The sequence below is a fragment of the Microtus oregoni genome, unplaced genomic scaffold (assembly GCF_018167655.1).
Source record: "Microtus oregoni isolate MIOR12 unplaced genomic scaffold, Mior012 000020F_ref0000438, whole genome shotgun sequence".
NCBI classification, from domain to species: Eukaryota; Metazoa; Chordata; class Mammalia; order Rodentia; family Cricetidae; genus Microtus; species Microtus oregoni.
Genome location: NW_024543079.1, coordinates 25,492,611 through 25,506,051, shown reverse-complemented (window position 1 = coordinate 25,506,051; position 13,441 = coordinate 25,492,611). Strand labels below are relative to the sequence as shown.

General features: G+C 40.3%; 1 protein-coding gene across 2 annotated transcripts in view; it reads right to left on the bottom strand.

Moving 5' to 3' along the window:
• Kif16b (kinesin family member 16B) overlaps positions 1 to 13,441 on the bottom strand; it is a 264,942-nt gene that overhangs the window by 61,291 nt on the left and 190,210 nt on the right. For both annotated transcript variants that reach the window (XM_041670255.1, XM_041670256.1), the window contains one exon: positions 5,509 to 5,631. In XM_041670255.1, coding sequence (XP_041526189.1) covers positions 5,509 to 5,631 — 123 coding nt within the window. The remainder of the gene's footprint in view (positions 1 to 5,508; positions 5,632 to 13,441) is intronic.

Sequence of the window (13,441 nt, the reverse complement as noted above, 5' to 3'; positions counted from 1 at the left end):
TACTGGATGACTATTACCAGTTAGGAACACGTGGGGTATCCTAACATCGTCTAAGATCAGCAATGTCTAATCAGCTGAAACCCCCAGAAGACCTGAAATAAATGGGACAATGGCATTTGGGGGGGAACTGACTAAGTTGTGGCATGGAAGCAAAGTGGACATTGGGTTACGGATGAAGACTGGAGAGAACAGACTGCAAAGGGCCATTCCAGAAAGAAGTGAGACAGTGACTTACAGGATCAACAGAAATTCAAGAAACAGAAAGACCAAACATACACCAGCATTGGCTCATGTCTTTATACTGCTGTGTTGAAATGTACATTAAAATACAGGGAATTTAAAATGTCATTACTTCTAAGACAAATGAGTACGACATCCTCTGTTAGTCTTAACTACAGACTTCCCTGGCTGGGGGTTTGTATCATGTTGAAATGTAATTTTAAAGTTAAATTTCACCCACTCTGATCCCAGCTAACTGAAAATAGCAAGCATGATTCAAGGTAACTGACTCTTTGTATCAATCACTGCAAAGCTTTGAAAGAGTTTGGGGTAACAGCTATAGTTTAGGGGGTGGCATTACTGAAGGAACTGTGATTGGGGGCAAGCAGGGACCTTAAAGATACATATTCTTGACCAGCAGGTGACACTCTACTCAAATAGGAGCCAGGCTGGCCCACCTTGAACCTCCTGTTTCTCCATGACACCTGTCAATCAAGAAGTCTTCTTTATGTACCGAGGGTCCAGTTACAGGAATATGTGCTTTTAGAGGACTCCTTGAAAGTGGAACTCCAATAAAACAGAACTGACATTCTGACTCAAAGTTCCTAAGCAGGTGCCTTCCAAAGATTAGTAATGAGTGTGGGATTCATCATGGAGAGGCCAACTTTATGCGTTCTCAAGAAAGAACAGACTAGTTTCATGAGTTCTTTATATATTTTGGAGATCAGACCTTTGTCAGTTGCGGGATTGGTGAAGATCTTCTCCCAGTCAGTGGGTTGCCTTTTTGTCTTAGTGACAGTGTCCTTTGCTTTACAGAAGCTTCTCAGTTTCAGGAGGTCCCATTTATTCAATGTTGTCCTTAACGTCTGTGCTGTTGGGGTTATACATAGGAAGTGGTCTCCTGTGCCCATGTGTTGTAGAGTACTTCCCACTTTCTCTTCTATCAGGTTCAGTGTGTTCAGACTAATATTGAGGTCTTTAATCCATTTGGACTTGAATTTTGTGCATGGTGATAGATAAAAAGCATGGGATAAAACCGGACTCGCTGAACATAGCAGACAATGAGGACTACTGAGAACTCAAGAACAATGGCACTGGGTTTTGATCCTACTGCACATACTGGCTTTGTGGGAGCCTAGGCAGTTTTGATGCTCACCTAACTAGACCTGGAAGGAGGTGGGTGGTCCTTGGACTTCCCACAGGGCAGGGAACCCTGATTGCTCTTTGGGCTGATGAGGGAGGGGGACTTCATTGGGGGAGGGGGAAGGGAAATGGGAGGCGGTGGCGGGGAGGAGGCAGAAATCTTTAATAAATAAATAAATAAGAAAGAAAGAAAGAAAGAAAGAACAGAAAAGCAAGCAGCAATAAGAGACAGGAATACCCAAACTGAGTATGTCCACACAGTGAGCTGCTATTCATCTGAAGAGTTGATAACCACTTAACACATCTTGGGATGAAGCTCCAAAAGTAGGCCCTGCTAAAGCAGTCAGACCCGGAAAGTAATGAGGCTCATGGAACCCCTCCCACAGTGTGCATATTTTGCTTCATATACATGAAGCCTCCACAAAGTAGTTTGAAGAAATTAAATGAGACTGAAATCCAAACATATCTACTTACCGATTCTCAGCTTTCCCAGTAAACAAGCTTGGTTTTGTCCTCTCAAAAAAAGCATGTACAAAATATTTTTTTTTTAATTAAATCAAATCTAGTTTAAGGAAAAGAAAGTCCTTTGGGACCCACAGGTGTTGAGATGAGGAGTATTCGGGCATCCCCTAACCTTTACTGTATCTCAGCATACTCTTCATTAGTTCACTTTACAGGGCACCCGCAGGGAGCTGCTGCATTTTAAAGACTATCAAATCCTATCTGTTGAAGGGAGGGCTGAGCTCACTGGAGGAGCAAGGATAGAGGAGGGTAAGAGGAGGATGCCAGGGGCCAAGGCTGGCATGGCTCAGCATTCACACACGTAAACTCATGCTGCATTCAGCAACTACACAGACGGTGTTTATTTCTTACTTGAAGGAAGCAGCATAACGAGTATTTTTTACAATTGCTCTCTTCTCAGGCTTTCAAGTCAAGACTTGTAGTTATTTGCCTATCTTTAAAAATAATTGGTGAAATGGCCAGTGACCAACAGCAAGATATGCTCTAAAACAGGGTCCCACAGCAGCAGGATCAACCCCTGAGGGCTTGCCATGCACACACAGCCCTAGAGGGCCTTGGATACCATTGGGGGATAGAGGTGAAAATGAAATCAAACTTTGAAAAAGAAGCAGCAATGATTGTTCTAAAGTATAAACAATAATAATTTATAGATGCACATTAAGACCAAATTTTTCTTATAACAACCTAAAACTAAAGAGAATTGTCTTTTATCAAAAATCAAATTAATAGCCCTTGTTTTCTTAAAGCCACTTTTTCACCAAGATAATTTAAGAGTAGCACAGTATCATCAGGTGTGAGACTAGACTAGATAATATGGCATGCACATGACTATACTCGATAACTGATAGAAAAAGTTGTAGACTTTGAAAAAGTTCTAAATAGTAGCTTGCTTCAACATCAGATTTTCAATGTAAATTTTTATAAAGAAAAACTTAAAATCATTTTTAAAAACTCTGAATGTTATTTACATTATTTTTCTCTCATGGGCACCCACAGAATTAATAATATGTTCCCAATAAAGAAAGTCTACAGAGATTTTAGCAACAAGTATAAGATAGCTGAGGTTCTGTTCCAATATTGGCAACTGGTAGACTTAGTTTCTGAGTTTTCTTTATGCATCAGGATACTTCAGGGAACACCCAACCAGAAACAAAGCAATCAAAACCCCAAGCTTCATAAAGACATAGTTGCACATGAACAATCACCAAGGGGCTCTAAAGACAGCAGCCCATGCATTCCCCAGGCCTGTCCATTTTTATTTAACTTTAGTAACAAATACACACAACACTTAGGAAGTATCAGACACCCTCTGAGGTAAGTTTGAAGTGCAAAGTCATCTGCTCCTCACGACCCAGTCGGTTGGGTTTTATTGTCCACATTATACAGATGATATGATCTGAGGTGACAAAATTTCTGCCTGACACACTGACACACACAGAGCTACTCCAGGAGCCGTCTGTGCCTTTGCCTGCAGCTTGTCTCTTCCTTGCTTTGTTTGGAGAGAGGCAGCAGAATCACAAGACGTTTCTTTCTAGTACCAGGTCTGAAGGCCCTTTTCACTGTCCTCATTGGAGTGCAGGCCTGACTTGGTGCCTGTGCGGGCATCAGAAGGCCTTCCTAACAGAGAAGGTACTGAAGGAGGCAGAGCTACTGCTGACTTTTGTCACTGGCTTTGCCATGGGAGTTAGTTTTCACCCACTGAAGGAAGTCTGATCCTGAGAGGCTTCTGGCATCCTCTTTTTTGCTTTCTCTAACTTTCTCTGGAAGTTGCATCTTCACAGTCTGGGTCAGATCTGTATACTAACTGGGCTACTATCTATTTAAAAGTTTGACCTAAATTGACCCAGTTTTTAAAAAGAGCAGTTCCCTTTACTTGAGCATGGGGCCAATAAATAGTTAACCTTTATTAATATGCTCATCAGTAAAGTAAAGCACAGACATGGACCAACTTAAAGCAGTGCATGTTTTCACTTCTGCAACTTCTTGACTTTGGTGAATTATAATTCTGAGCAGGAGAAAACCATTTCAGAATCCAAAATATGGAAACATTATAAATCGCTTGAAGTTATTTTTGTATATGTGTATGCCATTACACATGTTAAAAAGAGAACTCAGAAACATATACAATATGGAATGGTGAGAAAAATGAAGAGGATCTGAGCAGAAATTGGGCATTATTGGTTCAGGGGTAATAAGAAACGATAGAGAAAAAGACATACTTAACCCCTTAACACAACACCACAAAGCCAATCAGGAAAGCTAAAACCATCACCATGCTGGCCCCATGCTTTTTCAACTTAAACCTCAAATATGTAAATCATGCCCCATTTATATGTTTTAGTAAAGAAAAACTCAGTACATAGAAAGAAGCATTGAAAACCTTGACTAATAAGAAATTATTTATATTGTTTTTCTGGGAAGACTGAAAACTGTGTGTCTGATAGGACGGACCTCCCAGAGCACAGGGGCTCCCTCAGGACACCTCAGGTGCAAGGCAGGTGGTAAGGCCGGCTCTATCCCCTCTTTCCTACCTGCTTCTCCCTCAGGAGCTCCCTGGCTAGGAGATGTTCTCTGGACAGACAAGCTTCTCTGATACATGACCTTTGGAGACCACTTACTGCTGCTTTCCCTCATTTTGCTAAGCAGGAAACTGAGCCTCTGAGAAGATCAAAAACTGTCTAGGTTATCAAGCAAACCACAACAGAATCAAAGTCTATAGAACTCAGTGTTCAGATCGGCAGGCCAGTGTTTATCTGATGCAAAGTACTTTCAAGGCCACCCTTATGAATCCACACACCAATACTACAGAGGACTTCATTACATTAACATCTTCCTTGCCCATCCTTGAAGGAAGAAAATGTGATTAATAGCTAATTCCCTGAGGAGGAGGGGATGGCAGCCAGCAACATTTAACTAAGTATTATGAGTCAATGGAAATAAATTTAAAAATAAGATGAAGTCATTATATTGGAAAGCTCATCTCTTTCTTTAAAAAGTCATATAAATAAAATACCTAAAATGGTTAAGAAAACTTTTAATATTAAGAACACACACACAAACACACATACAGAGCAATAGTGATAATGACATTAGTTCTGATAATTTATTAACTACATCCTAGCCACTTGACACAAGACTTTACACAAAATAATGTTCCTATTATTAGATATTACTGTTTTTATAGATGTGATAATTTGAGCCAAAGCCCATGCCGTGTGTGGGGGTGTCAACTGTTCTGTTTTGTCCTAGAATGTGTGTGTATGCGTGTAGGTGTGTGAGTCTGTGTGTGTACATATGCGTGTGTGCGCATGAGCACATGTGTACAATGAGTGAATGTTGATTTTCTATAGCTAAATTCAGGAAAATTCTGGAACCTTGGTATGGCTGGGATGATACCCTCTGCCCCACTAGCAGAGTGTGTCTCTCTGCCTCCTGATATGATCCTATCATTTCAGGCCACTCCACCTTACCTTGTGCTGTGGTCTAGTGCGTCACAGACTGGATTAAAGAAGCGTATGACCAATGTCTTACAAAATAACATTCATAAGTAACTTCATACTCAGAGGAAGCACTGCACAGCTTCCAAGCTCTGTTCTTCTAGAGGGGTGAAGAAGGAACACTTACCTTGACTTCAAACTCGAAGTGTTCATCCTTCCCTTGACCACACAGGACATAGCGGGGAATACTAATCTTAATGGGGTCCTTCAGGTCGTCTGGATTTGCTCCCAGAGAACGAGAATACATCCGCTATCAAAGGCACATCAGACAAGGAGAACAAAGAGAATGTAGCATCACTGTGCTGTGGCCAATACCCTGCTTGCACAGAAGAGACAAAACGCGACTCGGGTAGAGAAAGGAGCATGAAACCAGTCTAGTTTATTTAGAGAAACGACAGCTTTCTTTGAAAAAGACATGCTAAGCCTCTCTCCTAACAAAAGACCATTTTTGTAGGTATACCACTCCAGAAAGTTAGGGTAAAGACACTTCAAAATGTTGTTTGGCTTTGAAGTTTCTTCAAATTTATAAGACAAAGTAAAAATAGGGACAGATTACACTTTCTAACTTAAAAAAAAATCAGTTTCTTTTTTTTTTTTTGCAAAGTCTTTATCAACTGAACATTTTTTTCCTTCATATATCTGACTGCTGCTCATAAAGCTGTAGATCCTGGAGATGTTAAAAATTCAATTTATCTTTAATATTTGGCCATTTCTATAATGAAGTTACTCTAGTATGTAAACCACAATTAAGACAAATCCCAAGTCTTTCCTTTAGGCTCCATTTGATTGATAATTGTCTTGGCTGACAAGTATTTATGTTCTGGACAGCAGGAAGCCAGAGGGGTCACAGGAAGATGCAGTATAAAAAATTAATTTTCAAAATGAGGAAGACATCTCTGAACATTCATAATTTACACTAACCCGGAGCTTTAGAAAACATAAGACGATATGTTTTTGAAGTGGTAGCAGTAAAAGAAAATAATTAATTAGAATCACACTTATAGCTACATTTGCCGAATGCTCACCATATACTGTGGTTGTGCTAGCCAGTTTCATACATTAATCCTATCAATCCTCATGTCTTCACGGGGGCTAACCATTATGAAGCCTATCTATCAAAAGAGAATGGGGGCAAGTTTGCTCTAGGAGGCAAGTGAGCTGATAACCCAGGGTATGAACATCACACTGGTACACTATTCCCATGCAGGATTTTAAAGAGAGGCCCTCCATCTAAGATAAACGGACTAATGAGTACATCACATATGCACAGGTTAAGGTGTTGGAAACTCCACAAATATGCAATAAAATTGAATTTTTTGATGAAAAAGAAACCAATAGGCAATATATAACCTATTCACCAGTGAAAAAGGGGGATCTGGGGACCAGGCAGGCACTCACAGATTTGGCACTACCTGGCTGCCTCTGTAACAACACAGACCACTGGATGTCAGAGGTGGGCAATTTCTGACTGTAGCTTCAAATCTAGCTGGCAGAGTCAATATTCGGCACTGTTTGAAGTTACCAAAGTCATTTTTTTAAAAATTATTTTTATTGAGCTATATATTTCTCTCTGCTCCCTTCCGTTTTCTCCCCTCTGTTTTATTCTCTCCCATGGTCCTCTTGCTTCCAATTTGTTCAGAAGATCTTGTATTTTTCTTCTTCTTTTTAATTAATTTATTTATTAAAGATTTCTGCCTCTTCCCCGCCACCGCCTCCCATTTCCCTCCCCCTCCCCCGACCAAGTCCCCCTCCCTCATCAGCTCGAAGAGCAATCAGGGTTCACCTCCATCCAGGTCTATTGTAAGGTGAGCATCCAAACTGCCTAGGCTCCCCCAAAGCCAGTATGTGCAGTAGGATCAAAAACCCATTGCCATTGTTCTTGAGTTCTCAGTAGTCCTCATTGTCCGCTATGTTCAGCAAGTCCGGTTTTATCCCATGCTTTTTCAGACCCAGGCCAGCTGGCCTTGGTGGGTTCCCGATAAAACATCACCATTGCCTCAATGTGTGGGTGCACCCCTCGCAGTCCTGAGTTCCTTGCTCGTGCTCTCTCTCCTTTGCTTTATGTCTAAAAGCCACTTATGAGTGAGTACATATATTTGTCTTTCTGGGTCTGGGTTACCAAAGTCTTCTTCCCCTAGTGGCTGGTCATCCACAAGCGTCACCGTTTGCCACATGGCATATCTAATGAGCTTTCACTGATGTCAAATGCTCGGAGGTGTTTTCCAACATGAACTCTGCTAACCCTTTGACTCACTGACAGTACTCGCCCAAATGACTTTAAATATAGATCTTCTCTGACATGTTATACTTTTATAAATTTACAACTGGAAAGAGGAAAAAATAATTTAGTTGGTCTGTTTGTAAGAACATTTTTTATATATTACATTTCTTTTATTGATATTTATTGAGCTCTACATTTTTCTCTGCTCCACTATCTTCCTCTCCCCTCCCCTTTAATCCTCCCACAAAGTCCTCATGTTCCCAATTTACTCAGGAGATCTTGTCTTTTTCTATATCCCATGTAGATTAGATCCATGTGTGTCTCTCTTGGGATCCTCATTGTTGTCTAGGCTCTCTGGGATTGTGATCTGTAGGTTGGTTTTCTTTACTGTATTTTTAAAAATCACTTATGTTTAAGTACATGTGATAATTATCTTTCTGGGTCTGGGTTATCTTACTCAATATGATGTTTTCTAGATCCATCCACTTGCCTGCAAATTTCAAGATGTCATTATTTTTTTCTGCTATGTAGTACTCCATTGTGTAAATGTACCACATTTTCCAAGGCTCTATTTTGTTTCCCTCAATCCCCTCTATGTCACATATAGTGCCCCAACTTTCCAAGTAAAGGAATGCCATTTTTTACAGACCCAAAATGATGTCTTAGGATCATTTGTGCCCCTGTGCTGGCCACAACTAGGTACATAGGCACTGCTACCATGGAATTCAAGCAGTAACTAACAACTGCTAATACTCCAGGCAAGGGGGTTGGTTCCCCTTACTCTAGTACAGAACTTAGCTTTCTTTTTCTCTAGTTCGGTTTCAAAATGAGATAGAACTGAAACCTCAAGTCTTGCTAAACAGTCTATCCTATGACTACTAAGATTTTTCATAGCTAAGAACGCAGTTGTGAAATCAATTTTTGCTGCAAGCAAAGGCACAGGTCAGACATCCTCTAAGCAAAACTAAAAGAAAACAACAGCAAACCGTGTGTCTTTGACAATGTTCCTAGGCGTACGAGCTGAGTGACAATGCGTTATGTGGAATAGCTGGATCTGAAATATCTACACAGCTCACACCAACTTAGGGCCCTGTGCTGGCTTCTTAATGTCAACTTGCTACTAGCTAAGATCACCCAAAAAAGGAATCCTAATCAAGAAAATGCCCTAAGAATGTATGTATGTATGTATGTATGTATGTATGTATGTATATGTGTGTGTGTGTGTGTGTGTGTGTGTGTGTGTGTGTGTATGTGTATGTATGGGGTCTGTGAGCAAGCCTCTGGTGCATTTGATTAATCATTGATGTAGGAGGGCCCATTTCACTGTGGTCAGTGCCACCAACTGAGCTAATGGTCATGGGTACTATAAGAAGGCAGGTTGATGAAGCCACAGGAAGCAAGCCAGTAAGCAGCACCTTCCCATGGCCTCTGCCTGTAGGTTTGGGCTCTCTTTGAGTTCCTACCCTAACTTCTCTGAATAATGGACTACACATTTTAAGATGAACAAAATCCTTCCCTCTCCAGGCTGCTTTTTTTTAAATTTATTTATTTATTAAGGATTTCTGCCTCGTCCCCACAACCGCTTCCCATTTCCCTCCCCCTCCCCCGATCAAGTCCCCCTCCACAGGCTGCTTTTGCTCACAGTGTTTATCCCAGCCACAGAAACTCTTAGACAGGCAGCGTTCTCCCAGCTGCACCTGTATGCAGACCATAATCAATGGGTTCTGACACTCAATCAGGATGAGACACTGAAGCTCAGCAGACCTTTGCAGGGAAGAAAGACATTCTTCTCCTCAGTTCTCAGCATGCTGGAAATAAAAAATATTGCCAGGATACTGCTATCATCTTTGAATACAGTTTAATTGGCAATAGGTTCAATCTCACTCCTTTCATATGGAACAGATTATTAATGAGCATACATAAAAAACTACAACAGAAGTGAATAAGGGTCTATGACCACACCATCCTGAATGTACCTGATCAGCATTATAAGTGGGGAGAGGGATCAGAAGATGTCTGAACAAATGTATGATATAGACAGATAAATAAAAAAATGAACATGTTTCCACCAAGTCATTGTTGCATGGTAGACTTCTTTTAATTTCTATGCAAAGTGTAAAATTCTCAGATACAGTTGTGAAAGGTTCTTAACAGTCTCCTAAAAATATGTTAGTCTTGGGCAGTAAGAAAAAATAATATAATGTCTCATAAGCAACTCTTGATTTGTATGTGGCTGTATGTTGAATATCTGGTTTCACCCTAGACATGGGGACATATACGGAGTCACATAACATCATGTCAAATGGTTTATGAGTGCTTTTAAGTATAATGACATTGTTTATTTTGGAATCAGTTGCTTTTCCTGCAGTGAACAGGACTCCTAGACTCAACAAGGAAGCCAGCGACACATCAGCCAAAGACAGAGAGATGAAAAGGCCGCCTGTGAGAAGGCAGCAAATTCAATGTGGGTGAATATGTAAGACCTTACAAGAACCTTAAAATGTACTGTGGAATGATTCCACTTAGAAATAAAAAGCCAGGAACAAGCATGTAATCAGTAACTTGGATTACATGTCTATATATAAGAGATATTACCTCTAAAAATTAAATAAAATATTTTTCTGTATTTAATGAAATATTACTTTCTATGTACACATAATATTTTTTAAAAATTGTAGCTGAAACAGTGTCATTAGATCATCAGCCAAAAGGCATAAGTAGAATTTAGGCTGCACTGTAAATGCTTCAATGAGAATTTTCTCTTCCTGTCTCTTACTGAGGAACTGAACAGGAAATGGCATTAGTATCTGTGCAGCTCACTGTAGGCTATGCAAGGGCACTGAGTGGCCTAATTCTACAGGGAGTCATCAACGTCCTCCTAATCACCAATTATGTACCAGATGGTTAAATTCAGTTCACGCATGACCATGACAAGGTCAGCCCTAAGGACTGTCACCTAATCTCCTGAAGACCAGAAGAAAGCTTTGCTTAAAAAATACAGGCAGATCAGGGTTTTTGTTATTGTTTTCCCCCCTTTAAATCAGATTAATTTAAATTGGAATTACCAATTCTCTTGTCTCTATTCACAGCATAACATATAATTCTAATTCTTCTTTTTCTAAAATTGCGCATTCCAGCATGTTGTACTTGGAGCTACTACTATACATTAGTCACCTTGTTCTGCCCCAGCAACTTAAAAAAGGGGAACCCTAGGCAGACCAATCAGTTACACTGCTGAAAAGGAGGCAGCTCATAAGAAACTGGGAATAAAGTGTGTGTAGGTAGAGAGTAAGAGTATGACAAATGGCCAAAAAGTGGCCAAAGCAGGTTTGCATTCACTCTAGGTGAGGTCCCTAGGCCAGGAAGGACCTTATCTTAATACCACACTGTCTATAAAGGCTGAGGAGGCACAGCTCTTCAGATTCTGCTAAGCCAAGTGACTGGCATTTCTTGGTTAAAATCCTCCAATGTGAAATGAATGATGACAGAGTCAACTTTCTAGAATAAAGCAACAACATATGGGCAACAGCTCTGCATTTTGAAAGCAAGAGTTCGCAGCATAGTTAGAATTATTGTTACCATTGTAATCTACTTTGGTAATAATGAGTTTTTACAAAATAAGGGCCAGAGTGATGATATGCAAATAGAAACAGAGCATCCAGTTGCCTTCCCTACCAGGGAACTTTCTAGATGACAAAGGTGCACCTTGAGAAGACTAGATGGCAATGGTTTGGAAGCTGTTGCTCAAGCAGAGAGAAAGCACTGAAAACTGCTGGATGAGAATTCAGAAGACAGGAGGCAAAGAGAGAATCATCCACTCTAAGCTTGTGATACAATGCAAGTTGCAAAATCCACTTGCTTTGTTCCATTACAGACAGTGCTTGAGGAGTCAGACTGAAGATGGAGACTGTTGCAGAGAGTGGTAAGTAGGCAATGATACCAGGCTGTGCCTGGACGCTTCTATCACCTCCACCATGGTGACTGTTCCTGTAGTACACCTCTCAAACAAGGCACGTGTGGTGCATGAGCCTAGCTCAGACGCATCTGTAGGCTTCAGCAGTCACTCCCACTAGCTGGCAAATCAGTAATGACAAATAAAAGCCTTTTGTTTTTCCTATGCCACTGAAACTTCAAGAGTTGTTTGATACTTGGCAACAGATGATGGATGGAACATTTTTTACAACAAGCATTTGAAGAATGAAGATGACAAAATTACATACTGTAGACAGTGCAACAACACTGGTAAAATGACCTCACTAGAAACTAGGCAATCCAATAAAACAGCCTGGCCATCAAGGAACCATTAATAAATGAGGTTCAAATCTATTTATCATACATGGTACCTGTGAAAAAATAATATAAGAGACATTTACTGTAATTATTACTGTTAGAAAGCTTAACTGTGCCCTTCCAGAGGAAAATATGAACATTTTCTAAGAACTCAGACTGTACAGACAAACTGTTTCGAGATGTTTTTAACAAAACCTAAATAAATCCAGTCTACCAAGTACAAGTCTCAGACAGAGCAAGAAGTGTTTTAATCAAATTCAGGTGAAATTACCTTTTCAAGTCCTCAAAGAGGTATTGTCTAGAATATATTAGTGAGTTTCACAATGCAAGTGTTTACACTTCTTATCCAACAACTCAAAATGCCAGAGAACCAATTTCGTAAAAACCTGTTTTTCTTGACCTGGAAACTGCCTACAACTGAACTGCTACCCTGGTTGCATACACTATATAGACTCGTACCTGTCTGAATGCAGGAGGGGTGTCAGAGGGTAGAGAAGGAAGCCACGGTGGAAAGTGGAGCACGTCTACAGGCTTCTGCAATATTACAACAATCTTGATTCCTACTATATTGAGCATATCACTCAATCTCTCACATCCATGAACCATATTTTATTTCCAGGTACAAAGAATGCCTAGGAGAGAGTGGACAAGCATGCTGACAGGCCTCTGGAGGTGACTCCACTATGTGGTGAGGTCTGAATAGAACAGCATCACCTTTGAACCATACAGCAACTCAAAGTGTGAGGACAAATATCATGATTTTATATAATGCTTACATTTACTTTATGTTCCATATAGTAAAAACCCCTCAGGGCCATTATTTGCAGCATGGTAGAATAATGGAGACATGCCTGTCTGAAGTACACACTCTCTGTTAACCTGACAGGATCACTTTTGTATTGCTGCTTCTTCCTGACCATCACAACCCTCTGCCTGCACCTTCAATGTTACTCTCAGTTCTATTGACTATTAATTCTGCTTTTCTTAAAATTCAAGATATTGGTCAAAATAGTGGTGGGACTACTTAAGAACAAGCAATACAAATTATAACAGATGAAAAATGAGAATTAGGAGAAAGAGTATTGATGAGCTATTAGATGGCTCTAATGGTATATTTCAGTTCTTTTTTTTTTTTCTGTTTTGTTTTGTTTTTCCCAAGATAGATGGTGACCTATATAGCTAAAGCCAGGACCAATCCGTGGTAGTAATTTTCACAATGTCCTCTATATAGTTAAAAGCCTGTGGGTGTAAGGCAATGAGGTATGTGTCTATTAGGAGAGGAGTGTTTTGGAAGTGACAAAAGCACACTCCATCCCCAAATAAGAGAAATCAATTGCCTGGAAAACAAAAAGCCTGACACTGGTCCACAGAAAACAAGGTTGCTAGATCACAATACATTCTCCAGTTCTGTGTTTTCCTGCTCACTTCCCCAGAATCAGCACAGAGCAAAACAAATGGAAATGCAGAGATGCTTGAACAGCCTGCCACTCTCTGATGGCAATTCTGATGAAAAGCAGTTGGTAAGTTTCTGGGTGGGTTAGGTTTTTGA